General features: G+C 42.0%; 1 protein-coding gene and 1 pseudogene across 3 annotated transcripts in view; one reads left to right on the top strand and one right to left on the bottom strand.

Moving 5' to 3' along the window:
* The window catches only part of SIN3A (SIN3 transcription regulator family member A), an 87,413-nt gene that overhangs the window by 55,839 nt on the left and 8,922 nt on the right, over positions 1 to 22,652 (top strand). For all 3 annotated transcript variants that reach the window (XM_031668485.1, XM_031668484.1, XM_031668483.1), the window contains exons 12-19: positions 380 to 496; positions 3,923 to 4,161; positions 5,394 to 5,577; positions 7,452 to 8,025; positions 10,448 to 10,617; positions 15,906 to 16,079; positions 18,271 to 18,363; positions 19,250 to 19,344. In XM_031668485.1, the coding sequence (XP_031524345.1) occupies positions 380 to 496; positions 3,923 to 4,161; positions 5,394 to 5,577; positions 7,452 to 8,025; positions 10,448 to 10,617; positions 15,906 to 16,079; positions 18,271 to 18,363; positions 19,250 to 19,344 (1,646 nt within the window). The remainder of the gene's footprint in view (positions 1 to 379; positions 497 to 3,922; positions 4,162 to 5,393; positions 5,578 to 7,451; positions 8,026 to 10,447; positions 10,618 to 15,905; positions 16,080 to 18,270; positions 18,364 to 19,249; positions 19,345 to 22,652) is intronic.
* On the bottom strand, positions 11,351 to 12,024 carry LOC108584110 (annotated as a pseudogene).

Below are 22,652 nucleotides of genomic sequence, written 5' to 3'. Positions count from 1 at the left end.
TCACCCAGGCTGGAGTGCTCAAAGCGCCTCAACCTACTGGGCTCAAATGATCCTCCCAAGTACCTGGGACTTACACATGCCTTCACACCCAGCTAAAAATGTAAAAATAGAAGTTTTTAGTTTTGTAAAGATAGGGTCACTCCTTCTGCGCTCAAGTGATCTTCCGCTTCATCCTCCCAAAGCACTGGAATTATATTTCCACTTATATTCAGAACGCTTTTCTTACTAATACCTTTTTGTAAACTTGCTAAAGGTGAAATTTGTGAAGTAATGTTAGTTGCCTATTTCTCCGCTAGAGTTTTGTCTTTTTATTGAGAATGCTTAATCACCAGAAAGCTGTTTTAGGCTTTTGTTTCAGTCTCTCTTCTTCTACCCAAAGGTTTTAAATGATACCTGGGTTTCCTTCCCTTCGTGGTCTGAGGACTCCACCTTTGTGAGTTCCAAGAAGACTCAATATGAAGAACATATTTATCGTTGTGAAGATGAGCGCTTTGAGGTACAAGCTTCTTTGGCATTTGAAGTTGGGGGATATGGGAGATGCTCAGTGAAAGACTATCTTAATACCTATCTCTGAGGGGTATTAAGATGGAAGAGCCAGAGGCTCACATTCTTCTGTGGTAAATGCTTGTTGTGGTACTTTCCATGCTTTGTGCATTGGTCAAATATATTAGTACATGTTTTATGGCAAATGTGACTTATCTAGGCCACTTTAGCTAGCCCTTTTAACTGAAATTGTCCATTGATGACTGAATAATAGTTCTTTTGATTTTGCATGGCATTTTAAGATTATTGTGTTTTACATGGTGAAGAAAATCAGCATCCTAAGGTTTATAGTACTTTCTTGAAACTGTTTTTAAATTATTTAAGATCTGTATGTATCATTACCCTTAGCAAGTATCTTGCCATGGTTAGTAAACCAGCTCTGTTATGAGAACTGGAATTTTTCTTTCATGTTTCTGGTATTGATTGCTTTGTTTTGTTTTGTTTTGTTTTGTTTTTTTGAGACAGGGTCTCATTCTGTTGCCCAAGCTGCAGTGCAGTGGCACAATCACAGTTCATTGCAGCCTTAACCTTCCAGGCTCAAGTATGACCCTCCCACTCAGACCCCCACCCCTACCCACCACCAAGTCACTGGGACTACAGGCATGTGCTACCATGCCTGGCTAATTTTTTTTTTTTTTTTTTAACTTTAAATTCTGGGATACATGTGCAGAATGTACAGGTTTATTACATAAATATACATGTGCCATGGGGGTTGCTGCGCCTATCAACTCGTCATCTAGGTTTTAAGCCCCACATGCATTATGTATTTGTCCTAATGCTCTCCCTCCCCTTGCCTCCCACCCCCTGCGGCTAATTTTTTGTTTTTTTATAGAGACAGTGTTTACTACATTACCCAGGCTGGTCTCAAACTCTTGGGCCCAAGTGATCATCCCACCCTGGCCTCCCAAAGTGCTGGGATTACAGACATGAGCCACCATACCTGGCCTGATTGGCTCCTTTTGAAAGAAGGTTAAATTAGGGCCTTTTTTTTTTTTTTTAAAGACAGAGTATTGCTCTGTCACCCGGGCTGGAGTGCAGTGGTGTGATCTCGGCTCACTGCAACCTCTGCCTCACGAGTTTAAGCCATTATCCTGCCTCAGCCTCCCAAGTAGCTGGAACTACAGGTGCATGCCACTACACCCGGCTAATTTTTTTTGTATTGTTAGTGGAGACGGGTTTCACCATGTTGGCCAGGCTGGTCTTGAACGCCTGACCTCAAGTGACCCACCTGCCTTGGCCTCCCAAAGTGCTGGGATTACACGCGTGAGCCACTGCGCCTGTCCCAGGAACTTTATTTTGAAGTAGTTAGGAAGGGAAGAGTGGAGTGAATACATGAGGTGGTAGAGGGCGCCATACCACCTGTATCAGGAGGGGGACTACTGAAAGTGGGCTCAAAATCCCCAATGTGTTTATATGTCTGGTTTACATTATCATTTTAAAAAAGGGAAGTCTGGTTTGTCTAAAGAGGTAAAATGACATGTATCCTATTTAGTGTATCTATTACATTAAATTGACTGGCTGTGCTTATTTGTATGGATAGGTATCTTGTTTTTGTTTTTTTTTTTTTTTTTTTTAAGTACTCTTTTAGCTCTTTGCCAGCTTTCCATCCTCACACTTGCTTCAGCTGTTTCTGGTGTGTTTTTAATTAAGAGCCACATGCTGCCTGGCCACTGGCAGGTGGCTGGCCATCTTTGCCCCAGCATTTATAAGTAGTTGCACCTATTTGCAGAAAACTAAATCATGACAGATGTTAACTTCCATAGGGAGTGCTATCAAGCTAAAGAAGACATTTCAGCCGGGCGCGGTGGCTCACGCTTGTAATCCCAGCATTTTGGGAGGCCGAGGCGGGCGGATCACGAGGTCAGGAGATTGAGACCACGGTGAAACCCCGTCTCTACTAAAAATACAAAAAATTAGCCGGGCGCGGTGGCGGGCGCCTATAGTCCCAGCTACTCAGGAGGCTGAGGCAGGAGAATGGCATGAACCCGGGACGCGGAGCTTGCAGTGAGCCAATATTGCGCCACTGCACTCCAGCCTGGGCTACAGAGCGAGATCTGTCTCAAAAAAAAAAAAAAAGCAAGCACTTATGTTTAGTAAGTGCTTACTTATGTTTAGTAAGGTTAGCTGATGAGTTAGCAGAGCTTGGCATCTGTTTTTGACAGAATGTTCCTATCCCCTCTCAACTGGTATGCTTCCAAATGAGAGGCAACTTCATTTCCCATTTATGACTACAAGGGCAAAGATGAAAGAAGTGGGGTAAGCATGTGTTTAAGATTTGGTGGGATGAGCGAGTTTGAAGGAACATGTTTACCAATTAAGATAGGTTAGTAATGCTTCAGTACGGACAGCTCCCACATCTGAGTGACTTGTAAAGCCATTGAGTTTAATTTCTAATCATTCTACATGTACATTGATGTTTACCAGGGGATTTGGCATATCAGAATCACTTGGGGATTCAGGCCAAGGGATTGCCACCATTATGATTGTTGCTAGTCACTAGGAGGAAAAGAGATCTCAGAAGGATCTCACACCTTTAAATGCTCCAGCCTAGAAGTGATAAACATTACTTCTTCTCAACTCATAACTCATTTGTCAGAACTAGTTACATGACCCTATCCAATCATAAGGGAGTCAGGAAGTTAGTCCATTTTTTGTCGGTAATTGGAGAGCAAGAGGGGCCAGAAGTATTGACAAAATGATGACCACATTTCCAAAACAAGAAAATTTAGGGAACACTTCTGCAAACATTTGGTTGTAGACTGTTCATTTAGGAGTCCAATAAGAATTTAAATCATTACCCGCAGATACAACAGTGAACTCCTTAGGGTATGATAGTCACTGCTCTTATTATTACTGAATGTGGAACAAGGCTATTGAGTATTTTAGTATTTGAATATATTTAAATATTTCAAGTTAAAAAACCTCTCAAGACAGAGCCGTCTTTTGGTATTGTTTTGATTGTTATTGTTTGTTCATAACGGATCTTAGCAATTCAGGAAAGTTCAGGGGAAAGTATCAGTAAAGTCATCTCTTGTTAGGTTCCTCCGGTCTAAGATCAGTAGTCTTAAGCAAAGCACACGGTGCAGGTGGTGGTGGTGATAACTACCGTTTATCCAGCTTCATCCTGTGGTTCTTATGTGCCAGGTATTGCGCTGAATACTTTATGTGGATTGTATAATTTAATCCAGAAATAGGCTTGTGAGAGTAATAGGTGCTGTTATCCCTATTTTGCTGATAAAGAAACAGTCTTATGTAGCTAGTAGGGCAGAACCAGGATTCAAATCCAAGGAGTTTGACTCCCTACCTTATTTTTCTAATCACTACTCTATTCTATTCTGATTTGGGTCCTGAGCATACCCTTCTTTGTCTTCCTCTTCAGCTTGACGTAGTTTTAGAGACCAATCTGGCAACAATCCGGGTTCTGGAAGCAATACAGAAGAAGCTTTCCCGCTTGTCTGCTGAGGAACAAGCCAAATTTCGCTTGGACAACACCCTTGGGGGCACATCAGAAGTCATCCATAGAAAAGCACTCCAGAGGATATATGCTGATAAAGCAGCTGACATCATTGATGGTCTGAGAAAGAATCCCTCCATTGCTGTTCCGATTGTCCTTAAAAGGTACCTGAGCAAATGTGCCCTTAGTGCTTTAGTGTGTACTTCATTACTGGTTCAGTGTCCCATTAAATAAGTCTCTCATTTTCAACCCGGTTGTCCCATGAGACCTCTCTTTCTCCCCAACCCTGGGGGAGTATTTTAAAATACAGAAAAGAAGATAATTACCACCCATGTTCCTGCCACGCTCAGGACTAACTGTTGTTAACATCTTTGTGGTTTTTTTGTTTGTTTGTTTGTTTGAGACAAGATCTCTCTCTTTCACCCAGGCTGGAGTGCAGTAGTAAGAACACAGCTTACTGCAGCCGCAACTTCCCAGGCTCAGGTGATCCTCCCACCTCAGCCTCCTGAATAGCTGGGACTACAGGAGTACACCACCACACCCAGCTAATTTTTATTTTATTTTTTTTTTTAATAGAGATGAGGTCTTGCTATGTTTCCCAGGCTGGCCTCTAACTCCTGGGCTCAAGCAGTCCTCCTGCCTTGGCCTCCCCAAAGTGCTGGCATTACAGGCACCAGCCACACCATGCCCAGCCCCATGTCATTATTGACCATACTGTAAATCCTTTGTTAGGAGCTTGGTTCTCTCAGTATCATCTGGTAAAAACTAATTCTTAGTTGCTGCACAGTTCACAAATACCCAGATTTTATTTGTCCTCCCTCATCTTCCCCTCAAGAGCTGGCACAGATTGATGGTTTCTTCTTCTTGCCTGTAGTATTTAACTTCTGGCTTTTGAAATATAGGTTATTCTTCAGTTTTAGTGCTGTTTCTTTGTCTTAGCCTGTTCTCTTCTGGTTTATTAGAATCAGTTCTGATCAGAACTTTCCAGACTGTATCCAGAGGAACATAACTGTGCAAGTTCTCTGCTCTTGGACTTCTGTGTTTCTATTAGCATTGTGAACATTTTACAAAGTCCTACAGCAGAGAAACAAGAACTCTTTTTGCAAGGAATACTTACATCTCAAAGGTATTCCCTGGAATGCTGTTTGATAAGTAACCATTCTAGGTAAATTATTTGACTTTGAGATAACTCATTTCCCCAAAATAAGTCTTAGATAAGTAATTTCCTCATGAAACAGAGTTCAAGACTGGTTTGATAACATCCCAAGTTGCCAATAATTTTGACAGACCTAATATAGCTTTGACTTTTCTTGAAAGAAAGTAAACCTGGCAAATTTCTTTCTTCTAAACCCTCTGAATTCCCATGTGTTGTTTCCATCCCTTCCCACTTCACTAGGTTGAAGATGAAAGAGGAAGAATGGCGAGAAGCTCAGCGAGGCTTTAACAAAGTATGGCGAGAACAAAATGAGAAATACTACTTGAAGTCTCTGGACCACCAGGGGATCAACTTTAAACAGAATGACACAAAGGTCCTGAGGTCTAAGAGCTTACTCAATGAGATTGAGAGTATCTATGATGAGGTGAGCTGGGGTTTTCTACATCTGTGAGAGGACTCTAGTCTATGTTTAGCACAGCTTTGATTTCTGGAAATTACCTTTGTTAAATGCAGGTGAGACTCTCTAAGACCTGTTGATTCCTGCTTTATAGCTGTCATAGCCTTTTCTATTCCTCATTCTACTATTTTAAATCTAAACTTTACCTTTATACCTAAGCTATTTGACTAGTTCCCTAGTTTACTATCCTGGTTTCAACTTATACCTCCTGCCTCCATTTTCCACTTCTCCCACTGCCTGTTTCCCTCAAACAATACCTTGTATTCATATAGTCCCATCTCTCCTTACTATAGCTTCAAAACTTGTCATTGACCACCAAACTCTTTGTAATCCTTGCTTATTCAGCATGCCTACTAGAACTATAAATAGTACTAGGAGCTAGGATCAGAGATGAATAAGCAATCAATTCTGGTTTACATGGTCTCAGTTTTAGCAGATGGATAGAAACATAAATGCAGTGCAATTGGGAGTTCCTGGAGTGGGGTGATCCTGAATTTTAAAAATAGTAAAATGAGCTCTTATGTGAACTCAATCAGGCCGGGGACAGTGGCTCACACCTGTAATCACAGCACTTTGGGAGGCCGTGGCGGGCGGATCACCTGAGGTCAGGAGTTAAGAGACCAGCCCTGCCAACATGATGAAACCCCGTCTCTACTAAAAATACAAAAATTAGCCGGGCATGGTGGTGTGCACCTGTAGTCCCAGCTACTTGGGAGACTGAGGTGGGAGAATGTCTTGAACCCGGGAGGCAGAGGATGCAGTGAGCTGAGAGCATGCCACTGCACTGTAGTCTGGGTGACAGAGCAAGACTCTATCTCAAAATCAATAAAATAAATAAACTTAATCCTCCATATTTTGCTGATGTTACTTTGTCACCCTCCGTACCCCCACCCCAGAAGTAAATTACAGACCTCATATCATATCCTCTATATAAATACTAGTCCAGAATTTTGAAAGATAGTCCCACGGGGCACAGTGGCTTCCGCCTATAATCCCATCACTTTGGGAGGCTGAGGTGGGCAGATCACTTGAGGCCAGGAGTTCGAAACCAGCCTGGGGACATGGTGAAACCTCATCTCTAACAAAAATACAAAAATTAGCCTGGCATGGTGGCACACTTCTGTAATCCCAGCTACGCAGGAGGCTGAAGCATGAGAATGGCTTGAACCCGAGAGATGGAGGTTATAGTGAACCAGGATTGCTCCACTGCACTCCAGCCTAAGTGACAGAGCGAGACCCTGTCAAAAAAAAAAAAAAAAAAGAAAGATGGTTCCAGTTCTGTCCCACTCGCCCTGTAAGTCATTGGTGTATAGAAGGTACCTGTATTTTGACATCAAACCACATCTCCGTCATTACCTATTTGTTTCTGGAAGAGGGACAAAATTATTGTTACGGTTCGGCCCTAAGTTTTGTTTTTGTTTTTTGTTTGGAGAAGAGTCTCACTCTGTTGCCCAGGCTGGAGTGCAGCAGTACGATCTTGGCTCACTGCAACTTTTGCCTCATGAGTTCAAGTGATTCTCCTGACTTAGCATCCCGAAGGCTGGGATTACAGGCACCCACCACCATGTTCAGCTAATTCTGTTATTTTTAGTAGAGATGGGGTTTCACCATGTTGGCCAGGCTAATCTCAAACTCCTGACCTCAAGTGATCGCCCTCCTCGGCCTACCAAAGTGCTGGGATTATAGGTGTAAGCCACTGCTCCCAACCCCAGGTCCTAAGTTTTTTATTAGAAAAACATAGACACTGTAGTTGATAATGGGATGTATGGCTGGTGTGGTCTCGTAGGCATGTTGTCGCTGTAGACACCTCACAGAATATTTTTGTGTCTCTGTCCCATCAGAGGCAAGAGCAGGCTACGGAGGAGAATGCTGGTGTACCTGTTGGCCCACACCTCTCACTTGCGTATGAAGACAAACAAATACTGGAAGATGCTGCTGCTCTGATTATCCACCATGTGAAGAGGCAGACAGGCATTCAGAAGGAGGACAAGTATAAGATAAAACAAATCATGCATCATTTTATTCCAGATTTGCTCTTTGCCCAAAGAGGTGATCTATCAGATGTGGAGGAAGAGGAAGAAGAAGAGATGGATGTAGATGAAGCCACAGGGGCAGTTAAGAAGCACAATGGTGTTGGGAGCAGTCCCCCTAAGTCCAAGTTACTGTTTAGTAACACAGCAGCTCAAAAATTAAGAGGAATGGATGAAGTATACAACCTCTTCTATGTCAATAACAACTGGTATATTTTTATGCGACTGCACCAGATTCTCTGCCTGAGGCTGCTACGGATTTGTTCCCAAGCCGAACGACAAATTGAAGAAGAAAACCGAGAGAGAGAATGGGAACGGGAAGTGCTGGGCATAAAGCGAGACAAGAGTGACAGCCCTGCCATTCAGCTACGTCTCAAAGAACCTAGTGAGTGCTGAGACCTTTGATTTACAGAGGATGTGTGAGGTTGAGGACCTTAGAGCTACCTAGACTTGGGACTGCTTCTTTTATTAATAGAGCACAGGCCTTAGAGTCTGTGTAGTTGGTTAAACTCTCTGAACCTGTTTATCTGAAAAATGGAGATGCTAGTTGCCTTGTGCTGTTGCTTTGTGCAAAGTATCCTATGCAGGGCTTAGATCATGGACACTTGGTCAGTGGTTGGTGGTGTGGACATACCAGGGAAAGGGGTATCGCTGTTAATTTGTCAAATGGCAGATTTCTGGGTTACTGCCAGCTGTTTCAAAGTACAGATAGAGACTAAACTGTCAGAGTCAATTTCAATCCATGACAGAACATAAATTCCTAGTGCTTAAAACAGAATTTTCTCATATTTTTGGGCAGGACTTCCATTTAACCAGTAGGGTTTATGGCTCATTCCTAATATGTAGAAATAATTTATGCGAAGGAGACTGGAACTCAAGAGGTGATGTGAGACATGGAGAACAGGCAGGACAGGGATAAAGATGTAGAACCCAGGAAAAGGAAAGTAAGTGAGGGTTCAGGACGCTGTCATGTGCTTTATGTAATTTTGTACTGCCTGCTTCCAGTTCACTTCATAAATTAAGTACTTGAGCTATGAGCCAAAAGCTTTTTCATGAAGGATTTCTTCTGGGCTCTTAAGGAAATAGTCAATCTGAGGAGTGTATCTTTTTTTTTTTTTAAAGTGTTGCTGATGTAGGAAGCCCAGATATGGCCTTAGCCTTCTATCTGTTGAGGAGCTAATGACACTGGAAGTTCTGAAAGCTTTTATCTGGACTAGTCCTAGCTTGAAAAAGATAAATTTTAGACCTCATTGTGGTGATTCAATCTACTTGGGTAGAAATTAGAAATAAAATGGCTTATTCCTGGCTTGGCCATGGACTTAACCTGGTTTGAGGCTTTATGTAATGTTGTCTTGTCTGATAATGCCAACCCTCACATTTACCATAGCTTGTTTGGACTCAAGACTTCATTCTGGCATAAAAGCAGTTTTCATAGCAGTGGTATATTTTGGAGTCTAAAGCCCATACCTATTCTATGGACCTAAACAATGTGATACTCTGTGATGAAACTCAAGCCAGTTGCCTCTTTTAAACAGTAATTGTCCTGTTCTGCCTGTTTTTAATGAATTCATCAGACTTTGGATAAATGGAGACAACTCGGTTTTGCTCCTAGCATTTTTTCCCCAGCACAAACACGACTAGCAAGTAACCAATTAGTCAGTGACAAATAGTTGGTTTTGTAACTCTTTTCGTTTTAGTCAACTGTTTGTTGAAATGCAATGTATAGGCCGGGTGCAGTGGCTCACACCTGTAATCCCAGCACTTTGGGAGGCTGATGTGGGAGGATCACTTCAGGCCAGGAGTTTGAGAACAGCCTGGTTAATAAGTGAGACCCCATCTCTACAAAAAAAAAAAATATATATATACACACACACACACAAGGTTCAGCATATATATATAGAAAAGTATACAAATCAGAATTGTGAAGCTCAGTGAATTTTTACAGACTAGACGTACCTGTATTCAAGAAACGAAACATAACCAGTACTCTGATAACCAATCCTTTTTCCACTTTCTTGATTTCTAACACTAGAGATTAGATTTGTCTATTTTCGAACTTTATATAAATGAGTCTTTAGTAAACTAAAGGCAAAACTCTCTAACATTCCTTGTGCCCTCTGCTAGTTGCCAAATGTCTCTAACAACTGATGAGATTTATTCTAGCTAGTGGTTGAAATGATTCATGTGCAGTAAGTACAGATGATTTAATGCAATTTGTGAAATACAATGTTGCAAATCCATGTTTAAACAAAAGGACTTTGACAAATGCAGATTACTTCATTATTCATAAAGGATTTAATTTGCACTCCTGTTTTTCTGTTCCCAAGAGGTTTCCCAGTGCTGGAGTATGGCTGTGTCTGCCTTTTCTCATCTGTACTTTATGCTTCATTGAAATAGCTTTATGAGCAAGTGACCCATGTGAGGAATGCTCTTGTGCAGTCTGGGAGAGCAGGTTCCTCTCTCAGCAGGGGAGCCAACAGCTCTTTGAAGGACTGGCTTCCCTAGGATATTTTCCTCTGCTAAAATGGCCCAGCAGTACCATAAAGAACGATCTTTCTAGCATGGTCAGTCAGAATATTAGAAGCCGCTGTTAAAGTTGCAGAGTCACTCTCTGATAGATAGTGCTGGTGATTGTAGTCACCTGTCAGAATTCATCTCTGTTTACACTGGAATGAGTGAGTACGTTTTGAATACCTGGCGTTCATACTTTCAAATGCCATTTAGGCCAGCTGTGGGATTTGCCCTGTACTCTATCCCTAGTCTTTTCTTAGCAAGGTAAGGCCTCACCTATCCCATCTCTCCCACAGTGGATGTTGATGTAGAAGATTATTACCCAGCTTTCCTGGACATGGTGCGGAGCCTGCTGGATGGCAACATAGACTCATCACAGTATGAAGATTCACTGAGAGAGATGTTCACCATTCATGCCTACATTGCCTTTACCATGGACAAACTGATCCAGAGCATTGTCAGACAGGTGAGGGCATGGAGGAGGCTAGGGTGAGTGAGGGAAGAAATCCTTACCTAGAGATGGACCAGGCAAAGAAAAGACAAGGAAAAGGAAAGGCAACTTTTTCATATAACAGTGTTTATGAACATAAGGTTCTGAAGAGAGGAGGGAAGGTTAATGTGATGCCTGATTTCTCATGTTAACAAAGTTGCAGTGTATGAGCCTACCTACCCCATATCTTTTCTTGCGGGCCACCTGTAGAGGGCAGTGGTCCTGACCCCAGCTTCCTGCCCAACTTGTCTATCTCTTACCTTGTCTGCCATGGGCAAGCACACAGTGTGGAACCTTGCCTCTTCCATAGGTGTTGGTAAGTTTTTTGTTTTTTTGTTTTGTTTTGTTTTTTGTTTTTTTTTAAATAGAGACACGGTGTCACTGGTTTGCCCAGGCTGGTCTTGAACTTCTGGTCTCAAGTGATCCTCCTGTCTTGGCCTCTTAAAGCACTGGCATTATAGACACGAGCCACTGTGCCTGGTCAAGGTGTTGGTAACTCTTATGTACTTGCATTATTCAATATTTGAAATTATTTTTATAAGAGGGTTCACATACATCTTTTACAATACTCTACCCACCTCACTTATCTGTGGTTCCCTGTAAGTCAGGTTTGTGGTTGGTTTTGTGTGTTCTTCCTGTGGCACCCTGGGAACTTGTAAACATGTTGTTCTTTACAACAATGATATGAAAAATAGCTTGTAACAGATAGTCACATTTCTACTTCTTGGACTTGAGTTCTGAACTCCCAGAGAGATTGTTGGTTAACTGCTTTTTCCTTTTTTTGGAGACCCAGCTTTACTGCTGATATATTGCAAGTCCCCAGTAGGGCTTCATTTTTCCTTTTCAGCATCCTGTTCTGTGGCTCCTTGGCCCTTTTTACCCATATGCCGAAGAGCTGAAAATTGATGTGGGCCATGTGAAGACTGGCAAATACCTTAAAGTTCTTAGTGATGAGTCTGACTTTCTCCTTCTTATAGACATTCTGTGTGGGAATTATTGGTCCTGTCAGCTGGGTGGCTGATTTGAGTTTTTCAGAACTGTCTCCCTTCTTGGGGGCTAAGAGTTTCCTGGGGAAGAGGTTGAGCTTGGAGTCTTACTCCTTCAGGTGCTGAACATTGGCCCGCAGGGACGTGGTGGACTTATTCTACCCTCTTGTGGATGCTGGTCACCCTTAACTTTTCTGAGCTGAAGCCCCTGCCAGCTTGTACTTTGGTGTGATACCTCACTGTGGGACACCTTACCATGGGCCAGATGGGTCCAGATGCAGGGTGCAGGTCAATGTGGTGTGCTTTTGCTTGCATCTGCAGATCTTCTGGGCTGGCTGGTTGACCACGTGGCCATGGGCCGCTGCGATTCCTTGTGTAAGTAGGGCTTTAGGATCATGCTGTTCCACCTGGGCACCGTGGCTACCTACAGCCCTCTTCCATAGAACAGCTCAGCAGAAAGGCAGTGAAATACTTAAGCGAAAACTTGCAAAAAGCAATTTCTAATTCTAGAGTCCACACTGCCACTATAGAAGGAAAGAGCTTGTTGCTTAATGTTCTCTTGGGCTAAAATATTGAATCCTTTGCAAAGTACCCCTGCTTTTGCCTTGGTTTTGGAAGGGTGCATGCTTTTGCACTCCTCCCACAGTATCTATGCATGATTTAGGAAGAGCCCTTCACATAAATGAACCTTAACATCTGGGGGAAAGTTGTCAAATAGTTGTTTCCAATAAGTTGAAGAAGTTATTAGGCCTTCCCGTAAGAGGTCTGGATGGTAACTGGCAGAAATCATTAGATGGATACATAGTCACCCATAGTCATACTTTTTCAGACTAATCTTCCTTAACTTCCCTGAAATTTATATAAAATACAGACTCCAGTTACCCTGTGCTTATGTTGCTGATTACAGGCTTGACTGCTCCTTCAGCTAGGAACAAAGTCTTTCATACCACCAGCACAGCTTTAAAAAAAAATCCAATAAAACTAACTATTAATAATTCTGAGGTTGATTTTTGAAACAAGAGATATAGTTATTTATTCTAAGTATCTGGTTATGATTTTGAATCAGTAATAAATACTATCACCACCCACTCCACCCCTGCTTTTTTTTTTTTTTTTTTTTCCAGTGGAAACAGAGGTTTCATCCAGAAAACCCCAAAACAGTGACTTTTTTTCTTCAACCCAGGGTCTCACTCTCTTGCCCAGACTGGAGTGCAGTGGTGTGATCTCAGCTCACTGTAGCCTCGACCTCCCACCTCAGCCTCCCAAGTAGCTGGGACCAAAGGGGTCACCATGCTGGCTAATTTATTGTATTTTTTGTAGAGATGGAGTTTCGCCATGTTGTCCAGGCTGGTTTCAAACTTATGGGCTCAAGCGGTTCACCTACTTCGGCCTCCCAAAGTGTTGTAATTACAGGCATGAGCCACTGTGCCCAGCCTACAGTGACTATTTAAAACATTTTCAAGCTTCCCAACTCCTTTAATTGGAGGTATCTCTTCTCTCATTCTCCTCGTATTTGGTGTTCCCTCAGATTTCGCTGTTGACTGGATGTACAACATATATTTCAAAGTCAAAGCTGGTCGTGGTGTACAACATATATTTCAAAGTCAAGGCTCACACCTCTAATACCAGCACTTTGGGAGTCCAAGGCAGGCATGTATCTTGAGTCCAGGAGTTGGAGAACAGCCTGGGCAACATGGGGAAACCTTGTTTTGTATTAAAAATACAAAAAAATTAGCTGGGCGTGGTGGCACATGCCTGTAGTCCCAGCATACTCAGGAGGCTAAGGTGGGAGGATTATCTGAACCCAGGAAGTTGGGGCTGCAGTGAGCCGTGATCGCGCCACTGCACTCCAGCCAAGTCAAGCCATTACACTTATCTTACCTATAGTAGACTGGCTTAAGAGGGATTTGTGTTAAGAATACAATAGGCAACCTCACAGACATTCAAGTACAGAACTCAAAATAGGACCACACCATGGAAGGACTGGGCTGGGAGGTTATTTTTCTCTCCTGCAGGCCTTCACTGTGGACTTCTGCTCCATGCTTGTGCTTTGCTCTGCAGATGGGCATTCAGCACGTGCTCCAGGCTCCTCCAGCCTCTAAGGCTTTGGCTTGCCCTCCCAGTACCCCTGGTCCCAGTGTTACTGGACCTTTCCATACAGATGCTCCTCCTCAAAAAATATATTGAACACTCTGTGTCATTTCCAGTTATCAGGATAGAGAATCTGATCTGCTCAGCAGTGGGGGTAGGAGTTCCATAGTTGCCCCTGGATTTGTAGTGCTGCCTTTTCCAAAGACTCGAGGAGGGGCCAGATATCCAAAAAGAGGGTGTGGGGGTGGGGGGAATCAGTAATACGTCTACTTCAACAAGAACGTATAAAGTAGAGGCGGTGGCTCACGCCTGTAATCCCAGCAGTTTGGGAGGCTGAGGCAGGTGGATCACTTGAGCTCAGGAGTTTGAGACCAGACTGGACAACATGGCAAAACCCCATCTCTTCTGAAAATACAAAATAGTTAGCTGGGCGTGGTGGCACATGCCTGTAGTCCCAGCTACTTAAGAGGCTGAGGTGTGGGAGGGTTGCTTGAGCCCAGGAAGTTGAGGCTGCACTGAGCTGAGATCACGATGCCACTGCACTCTAGCCTGGGTGACAGAGTGAAACTCTGTCTCAAAAAACAAAAAAAAAAGTATAAAGTGGAAGCATCTGTATGCATGATTGAAGTCATGCTTTCCATCTATTTTTTCCACCTTTTTTCTCTCTAAAACACTGTATCTTAATCTTTTGCACATGATATCAAGTACTCATAAGCATTATTTTAATGGTTGTATCAGAATCCTTTATCTGGACTCATTGTGATTTATTTATCCATCTGTAGTTGCTGGAGATACTGCCCTTTCTGCCACACTCAGTCACCCGTCTGACCTTGCACTGTGTCCAGTTATCTACTAATATACATACTGGTCATTTAGGACTTAAAGTTAAGAATAAATAGTTATTGTGGTTCCTAACACTTCAAAAAGAATGTATCTTCCTAAAAATAGAATGGCTTGGTGTTTATGATAATCTTAAAGTAAAATAGACAAATCGATATTGAAATTAATGTTTTGCTTTCTTCTTGTATCTATTTTTCACTTCTGTCATTTTGGTGATAAAGTTTCATTTGGAAGAATTTTTATTTCAAAATAGAAATAGCATGACATGAGAATGGGAACTCTGAAAGCTTCAACTTTCTAGTCATTAGTTTCCTAAGATTGTCACAGAAGTACTGGATAGTCAGTCATGATTGGCCTGTATGGAAAGTGAGTTAACATTATGTACAATGTAAGCCCTATACTTTCTATCAGATATAGAAAAATAGGTGGTGTGTTTGGAAAAGTATTAGGCTATAGGAGTCAGGAACCTTGACTTTTAGTCCCAACCCTGCTTCTTCAGCTGAGCACCCCAGGCAGTAATTCAGCAGCTATTTCTTAAATACTTAATGAGTTTCAGGCTTTGTAGTTGGGCTGGGAATAAAAACATAGATATTACATTCATGATTCTCCAAGGCTCCCTTCCTCACCCCAGCTCATGGTGAGCTTTGCAGTGGTGCAGTCTCGGCTCACTGCAATCTCTACCTATCAGGTTCAGGCGATTCTCCTGCCCCAGCCTCCCGAGTAGCTGGGATTACAGGCACCTGCCACTACATCGGGCTATTTGTGTATTTATTAGTAGAGCTGGGGTTTCGCCACGTTAGCCAGGCTGGTTTTGAACTCCTGACCTCAGGTGATGGGCCCACCTCAGCCTCCCAAAGTGCTGGGATTACAGACGTGAGCCACCTTTCTGATGCATTGTGTAAATTTGTCTCCTAACTGTCCCCAACTCTCTCCAGCCTGCTTTCCAGGGCAGTTGTGAGGATCAAATGAGAGAAAATATGTATGAAAGCAAATTGTAAATGATTTTAAAATGCAATAAAAATATGACCTATAGAAAATTAAAGATCCTTAGAATTTTAAATAGTACAATTATCCTGAGTTCTCTATGGTTTTTATTTTAAGTAGATATGAAAGTTTTACCATGGACCACTGATACGGCTGAAAATCTTGGCTTGATTATTCTCCAAGAAAATGATACAGTGGTGTGATACAGTTTGTGTGATTAATTTTCTAAAATTGCCAGCTCCCCCCCGCAAAAAAAAAAACCTTTTTTTGAGTTGAGTGACTAGATCAGTCAAAGGAACGTTGACTGTATAGTGGAGAAATGTTTTCTGTGTTCACTAACATCTTGCCTTTGTTTGATTCCAGCTGCAGCATATCGTGAGTGATGAGATCTGTGTGCAGGTGACTGACCTTTACCTGGCAGAAAATAATAATGGGGCCACTGGAGGCCAGCTGAACACACAGAACTCAAGGAGCCTCCTGGAGTCAACGTATCAGCGGAAAGCTGAGCAGCTAATGTCAGATGAGAATTGCTTTAAGGTGAGAGTTGTTCAGGTAGTCAAAGAACTTGCTGGTGACAATGTAAGTTGTTAGGATTCTCTGAACCAGAAGTTAAAGCCAGGGTACGTTGACCTGTGATTCTACTCCTGGAACTTTTAATGAGTTCACCAGAGAAATACAAAGTAGAAGTGATTGTCTTCGTGGACAATCTTCTTTGTTTCTTTCCTGCCTTTAAAAAAAAGAAAAAAAAAAACAAAACTAGTTATATATGATTTTTACAATTTTGTATTCTTTTTCTCTGAACATTTTTCATAGTATGCTTTGTAAATATTATTGTTAGAAAAATGTTGGTACATGAAATCCATGGTCATGATCATTATAGAAAGAAAAAAATAGGCCCGGCACACATGGCTCACACTTGTAATCCCAGCACACTGGGAGGCTGAGGTGGGCGGATCAGTTGAGACCAGCTTGGGCAACATGGCAAAACGGCATCTCTGCAAGAAATACAAGAATACAAAAATTAGTCCAGCGTGGTAGCGTGCACCTATACTCTTAGCTACTCGGGAGAATGAGGTAGAAGGATTGCTTGAGCCTGGGAGGTCGAGGCTACAGTAAGCCCTGATCGCGTCACTGCACCCCAGCCTGGGTGACAGAGCAAGCATTTTCTGTCCCCAAAAAATAAAAAGGAAAATAAAATACAGATAACCAAAAAAAGTCACCTTAGAATTCTTTCCTGAAATTATCATTGATGACATCTCTATGCTTCTGACTTCTCTATGCTTGAGTATATATTTTGAAAGAGTTTATACTGGACAAAATGGTCTTTTTCCCCGCCCCCCCGAGTTGGAGGCTCACTCTTGTTGCCCAGGCTTGGAGTCCAGTGGTGCTATCTCAGCTTACTGCAACCTCTGCCTCCTGGGTTCAAGCAGTTCTCCTGCCTCAGCCTCCTGAGTAGCTGGGGTTACAGACACGTGCCACCATGGCCAGCTTTTGTGTGTGTGTATGTATTTTTAGTAGAGACAGGGTTTCACCATGTTGGTCAGGCTGGTTTTGAACTCCTGACCTCAGGTGATCTGCCCTCCTTGCCCTCCCAAAGTGCTGGGATTACAGGCATGAGCCACTGCACCCTGCCTAATTTTTGTACTTTTAGTAGAGATGTGGTTTTGCCATGTTGGCCAGGCTTGTCTCAGACTCCTGGCCTCAACTGATCTGCCCGCTTCAGCCTCCTAAAGTGCTGGGATTACAGGTGTGAGCCACTGCATCTGACCTGAAATGGTCTTTAATGTATTTTTGATCAATTAGCAATACTTCTGGGTCTTTAATGTCTTTTTTATGGCTATTTGATATTCACTTTTTAGAGAATTAATGCCTGTATTATTGGACATTTAGGTTGTTTCCAATTTTTCACCATTATAATGGATAATTATAAAAGCAGATAGTTGGAAACAACCTAGACGTCCAACCCACTGTGGGGATTGGTTAATGACATCCTATTATGAATACTGGAGACAGATTTTGCAATTCTTAAAATTATAAATTGTAAAAATGCAGGGTCTGCCCCCCATCCCCCGAAATCTATTTTGGAAGTAACTGTATTTGTGTATATATGTTATGTTATTGTCAGGTTGTAAGCTTTACTAGTAGAGATCATTTTTTAAAGCTTTAAAAGAACACTGAGCTAGATCTAGCTTCTGACTCTATGTGTTTATTGACTAGTGGTGTGCGTTGAGAAACCAGAACTCTCTGAATTTCAGTTTTGTTTCTGTAAAATGAAGAAAGTTGAAATAAAAAATTCTCAGGTTTCCTTCCAGGCTCTGATCTTCTCCATGTGATTCTGATAGTTACCTTGTCTATTATGTCCTAGAAGTGGGATTATCAATGGACAGAGCATTGACATTTTTTGGTTCTGGCTACATGTGCCATGTTTCTTTCTAACAAAATATTTGTTTTGTAAAACATTCTTACTGGCATTGATTATTATGTTAGCGAATTCTAGAAGTTTGAAACATGAAATGGTACTTTTTTCTTTAACATATTTCATTTTACTTGTAGTAAGTGTAGACTTTTGCCTTTATCACTGGCCTCCCAAGATCCAGTATCTTCCTCATCTCTTCAGTTGGAGCAAAGTTTACTAAGTTTATTGCCTCTGCATATCTCATTTCCTTGAGAAGATAGATTATAGCTATAGAGACGGTCTTTTGTTTACGCTTAGGTTTCTTATTTGCAGCTTATGTTTATTCAGAGCCAAGGCCAGGTCCAGCTGACTATTGAGCTTCTGGACACAGAAGAGGAGAATTCGGATGACCCTGTGGAAGCAGAGGTATGAGCAAGTGCATCACACACCCCAGGTGCCAAGCAGAGCTGGCGTGTCTTGAGAGTCTGTCTAGTGACCGTGTCTGCCAAAAGGCCAAGGCACCTTAGGCCTGTTTAAGGGTCAGGACCTGGATGCTTAAAGTACAAGTCAATCCAGCCATGTCTTTAGCTGAAGAGAAGGGCTGCCTGGTTATAGATGTTAACCTCATCTTGCACTTAGTAAAGCTATCTCCTCTAAGTAAGTCTTATGGTTGGCAGCTTTCCTGTTTTTTCCTAAAGTATAAAAAACAACAAATGAGGTACTGTCTTTCTCATGTCATCTGGATTCTTTGGGTCATGTTTACTTTATATTGGACTGATAAAGCACAGAGTTTTCAACCCCTGAATAGACAGGTGTGATTATCATAATTAGTTATGGCATATAATGTACACGGGAGATGCAGGCCATATGTATGATGTTGCGGGGGACATGTGGGATGACCTGTTTGGTGGGAATGTTGGCTTGTTGGCAGATCTTTTTGTTTTTTAAAGTGATGTCAGAAATCTAGATTGTAATGTGAAGGAAACTTTCACACATTTGCCACTGTAAATTTTGTTCTTTAACAAAATCCTCTGTGGGGAAATGAAACTTGTCAGTGAGCCAGCTTCTACCTGTTTATGACTTCCGATAACCTTAGCACCTCAGAGAAACTTAACAGTATTACTGGCTAACAGAATTTTTAATCTGTGTTCCAGTACCTACTAACAATCATGTCTTTATAGAAAGGGACTTTTTTGATCTTGAAATTTATGAATTTGGGGCATTGTAGTCATAGAATTTACTAGAGTACCCAATGCGTTACGAGCTGTTTTTGTTATTTCCTTCTACCTGTATTTTGTGTTTGCCATCTTAGCGCTGGTCAGACTACGTGGAGCGATACATGAATTCAGATACTACCTCTCCTGAGCTTCGTGAACATCTAGCACAGAAACCAGTATTTCTCCCCAGGTGAGTGAGCCATGTCATTTGTCAGCAGTCCGTACTGTGTGTGATTTAGGAATGGAGAATTAAATGACTTTCACGTTCTTGGCTTTCATATATTTTATTCATTTGTTCTGTCTGCTGGGGATGCTAATTCAAGGTTTATATGGCTGTCACAACATGGGCTTACCTGGAGCATGTGTCAAAGCATCCGGGAGGTGAGACTTACAGAGAATCAACAATAACCTCCCTACTTTGGATGGCAATGTGTGTCAGAGTCTCCATGGTTCGATGGAAGAGGACTCACAGGACTCTGCATATAGTCAAACTGATACAGTGCAGCAAGAAGATGCAAAGCAAAATCAGCAAAGGGAAAAGGTGCCTGTGGCAAAGCTAGAGGAATCCAGGTGCAAGCTTCCTAGAATCCTCTCCCAGTGGAGTCACACAGGACACTCTTAATTCTTCCAACAATGAGTGTGACAACACATGTAAAATGCTGTCTTACCAGGGCAGCTCATTAGAGACTATGCCAGGATTTTTATTGATATCTAGTTATCTAAGCACTGTATGTCTAGCATGTACCAAAATCCCAAACTCTCAGAAAGAAAGCAGGTTTTCAGCATAAGCTATAGAGTTTGTACAGATAGTTTAGGTACAGTGTGACACTTACATGATTTAAGGAATGATAGAACATTGCCCAAAATCCAAGATCCCAGCCCCTAGCCAAGGGCCAACTTTTATAAGCAGGCTTTTCAAAGAATAGCAGTCTTAGGCCTGCTACATTAACTCTTTTCTGCACAGAATTTTAAAAATGTTCCCTCTGTATATAGGCAGATTGTGATACTGATCCTCCAAGTATATGATAACAGAGTTTAAGAAGTATAAAATGGGTAGAATGGCTTTCTTCCTTCCTAAAAGTTTTGAATTGAAATCTTATGTCTTAGGTTTCCAAGAAAGTATCATCCCAGTGTTATTAGACTTATTGAGTCCTAATGAGGACATGGGCAAAGGGGTACCAGAAAAATGGGCCCTGCCAGGTTCTCCATTCATGGAATCATTTAACACATTTGAGCAGTTGCTCTGTGTCAGGTTCCTCTCAACAAAACAGGCTCCATGCTAATAACATACTACAATAAACCTGTCATCATGTGTCTCTCACCAGTATATGAGGAAGGAGGCACATTTATGTACTGTGAGAAAAAAGAAATTGATATAATCGTTCTGGTGGCAGGATAGTTGAAGTGTATGGAACCTTCCCTGCAGAATTTCAGTTTTTAATGATTTGTCTGACAGCTAAGGGGCTCATCTTACTGGCCTTGAGACCCCTTACACTCTTAGAGCATGTGTTCTCCAAAAGCTTTTGTTTATATGGATTATACTGGTAATATTTACCAAGTTAGAAATAAAAACAAAGAAATGTTTTCAATCTTTAATTCATTTGAAAAATAACAATATTGGGTCGGGCGTTGTGGCTCACGCCTGTAATTCCAGCACTTTGGGAGGCCGAGGCGGTGGATCACGAGATCAGGAGATCGAGACCATCCTGGCTAACACAGTGAAACCCGTCTCTACTAAAAATACAAAAAATTAGCTGGGTGTGGTGGCGGGCGCCTGTAGTCCCAGCTGCTCGGGAGACTGAGGCAGGAGAATCGCTTGAACTTGGAAGGTAGAGTTTGCAGTGAGTGGAGATCACACCACAGCACTCCAGCCTGGGTAACCAAGCGAGACTTTGCCTCAAAAAAAAATTAAAAAAATTAAAAAAAAAAAAAAAAAAAAAAATATATATATATATATATATATATATATATATATATATATATATCCCATTATATTTTTTAATAATATTTTTTAATGAAAAGCTAATTCAAAACAAAAATTAGTGAGTAGACTGGCATTGCTTGTATTTCATGAATTTGTTTAATGTCTGGCTTACTAGAAGAACAGCTGGATTCTCATGTCTGCTTCTACATTCAATCTGTTGCATTATGTTGTTTGGTTGAAATATGTGAAGAAAATCTGGCCTCACGCAAATGTGTAGCTGGAAAAAGTATTTTCAGATCCTTCAGATAGCTGGAAAAAGGAGTATTTTCAGATCCTTCAGATAACTGGATATTCTTTGATATGACAACAAAACCACAAGTGATAGTTTTTGTTTTTGAGACGGAGTTTCATTCTTTTTTTTTTTTTTTGAGACGGAGTCTCGCTCTGTCGCCCAGGCTGGAGTGCAGTGGCCGGATCTCAGCTCAATGCAAGCTCCGCCTCCCGGGTTTACGCCATTCTCCTGCCTCAGCCTCCCGAGTAGCTGGGACTACAGGCGCCCACCACCTCGCCTGGCTAGTTTTTGGAGTTTCTTTCTTGTTGCCCAGGCTGGAGTGCAGTGGCGATCTTGGCTCACTGCAACCCCTGCCTTCCGGGTTTAAGCAATTCTCCTGCCTCATCCTCCCAAGTAGCTGGGATTACAGGCATGTGCCACCACGCCCAGCTGTTTTTGTTTTTTTAGTAGAGATGGAGTTTCTCCATGTTGGTTTGGCTGGTCTTGAACTCCTGACCTCAGGTGATCCACCTCAGCCTCCCAAAGTGCTGTGATTACAGGTGTGAGCCACCGCACCTGACCCCAGTGATAGTTTCTTTCTTTTTTTTTTTTTTTTTTAAATTTGAGATGGAGTCTCGCTCTGTCGCCCGGACTGGAGTGCAGTGGCGCTTTCTTGGCTCACTGCAAATTCCGCCTCCCAGGTTCATGCCATTCTCCTGCCTCAGCTTCCTGAGTAGCTGGGACTGCAGGCACCTGCCACCACGCTTGGCTAATTTTTTGTATTTTTAGTAGAGACGGGGTTTCACCATGTTAGCCAGGATGGTCTCAATCTCCTGACCTCGTGATCTGCCTGTCTCGGCCTCCCAAAGTGCTGGGATTACAGGCGTGAGCCACCGTGCCCAGCCAATAGTTTCTTAAAGGTTAGTAGCAATATCAATTTATATATCAGTGGGCTTTTCATACAGTTGTCAAAATCCATCATGTGTCTCTCACATGTGTTACCAAATTCCAATATCAATTTATCCATCACTGAGCTCTCACATTCATTCATGTGTATCATGAAGGAATCTTTTTTTTCTCTATGATTTTGTAACTATGCAATTGGCTATTTGGAAACATTAGCTCACTAAGTTGTACAGACCTACTAAATGTTGATATATTTTACAGTGTCTCCAAAAAAAATCACATTGATTAATATCACTATCACTAGGTCATCAAACACATCTTTAAGTATTGGGAAGCTGTCAAGCTCAGGGTGGCTAATACCAGTTCACCACAATTCATAGTTTTGCTTGAAAATTCT

The sequence above is a fragment of the Papio anubis genome, chromosome 7 (assembly GCF_008728515.1).
Source record: "Papio anubis isolate 15944 chromosome 7, Panubis1.0, whole genome shotgun sequence".
In the NCBI taxonomy this organism is placed as follows: domain Eukaryota; kingdom Metazoa; phylum Chordata; class Mammalia; order Primates; family Cercopithecidae; genus Papio; species Papio anubis.
The sequence above is the reverse complement of the archived record's forward strand: the minus strand, read 5'-3'. Positions and strand labels throughout refer to the sequence as shown.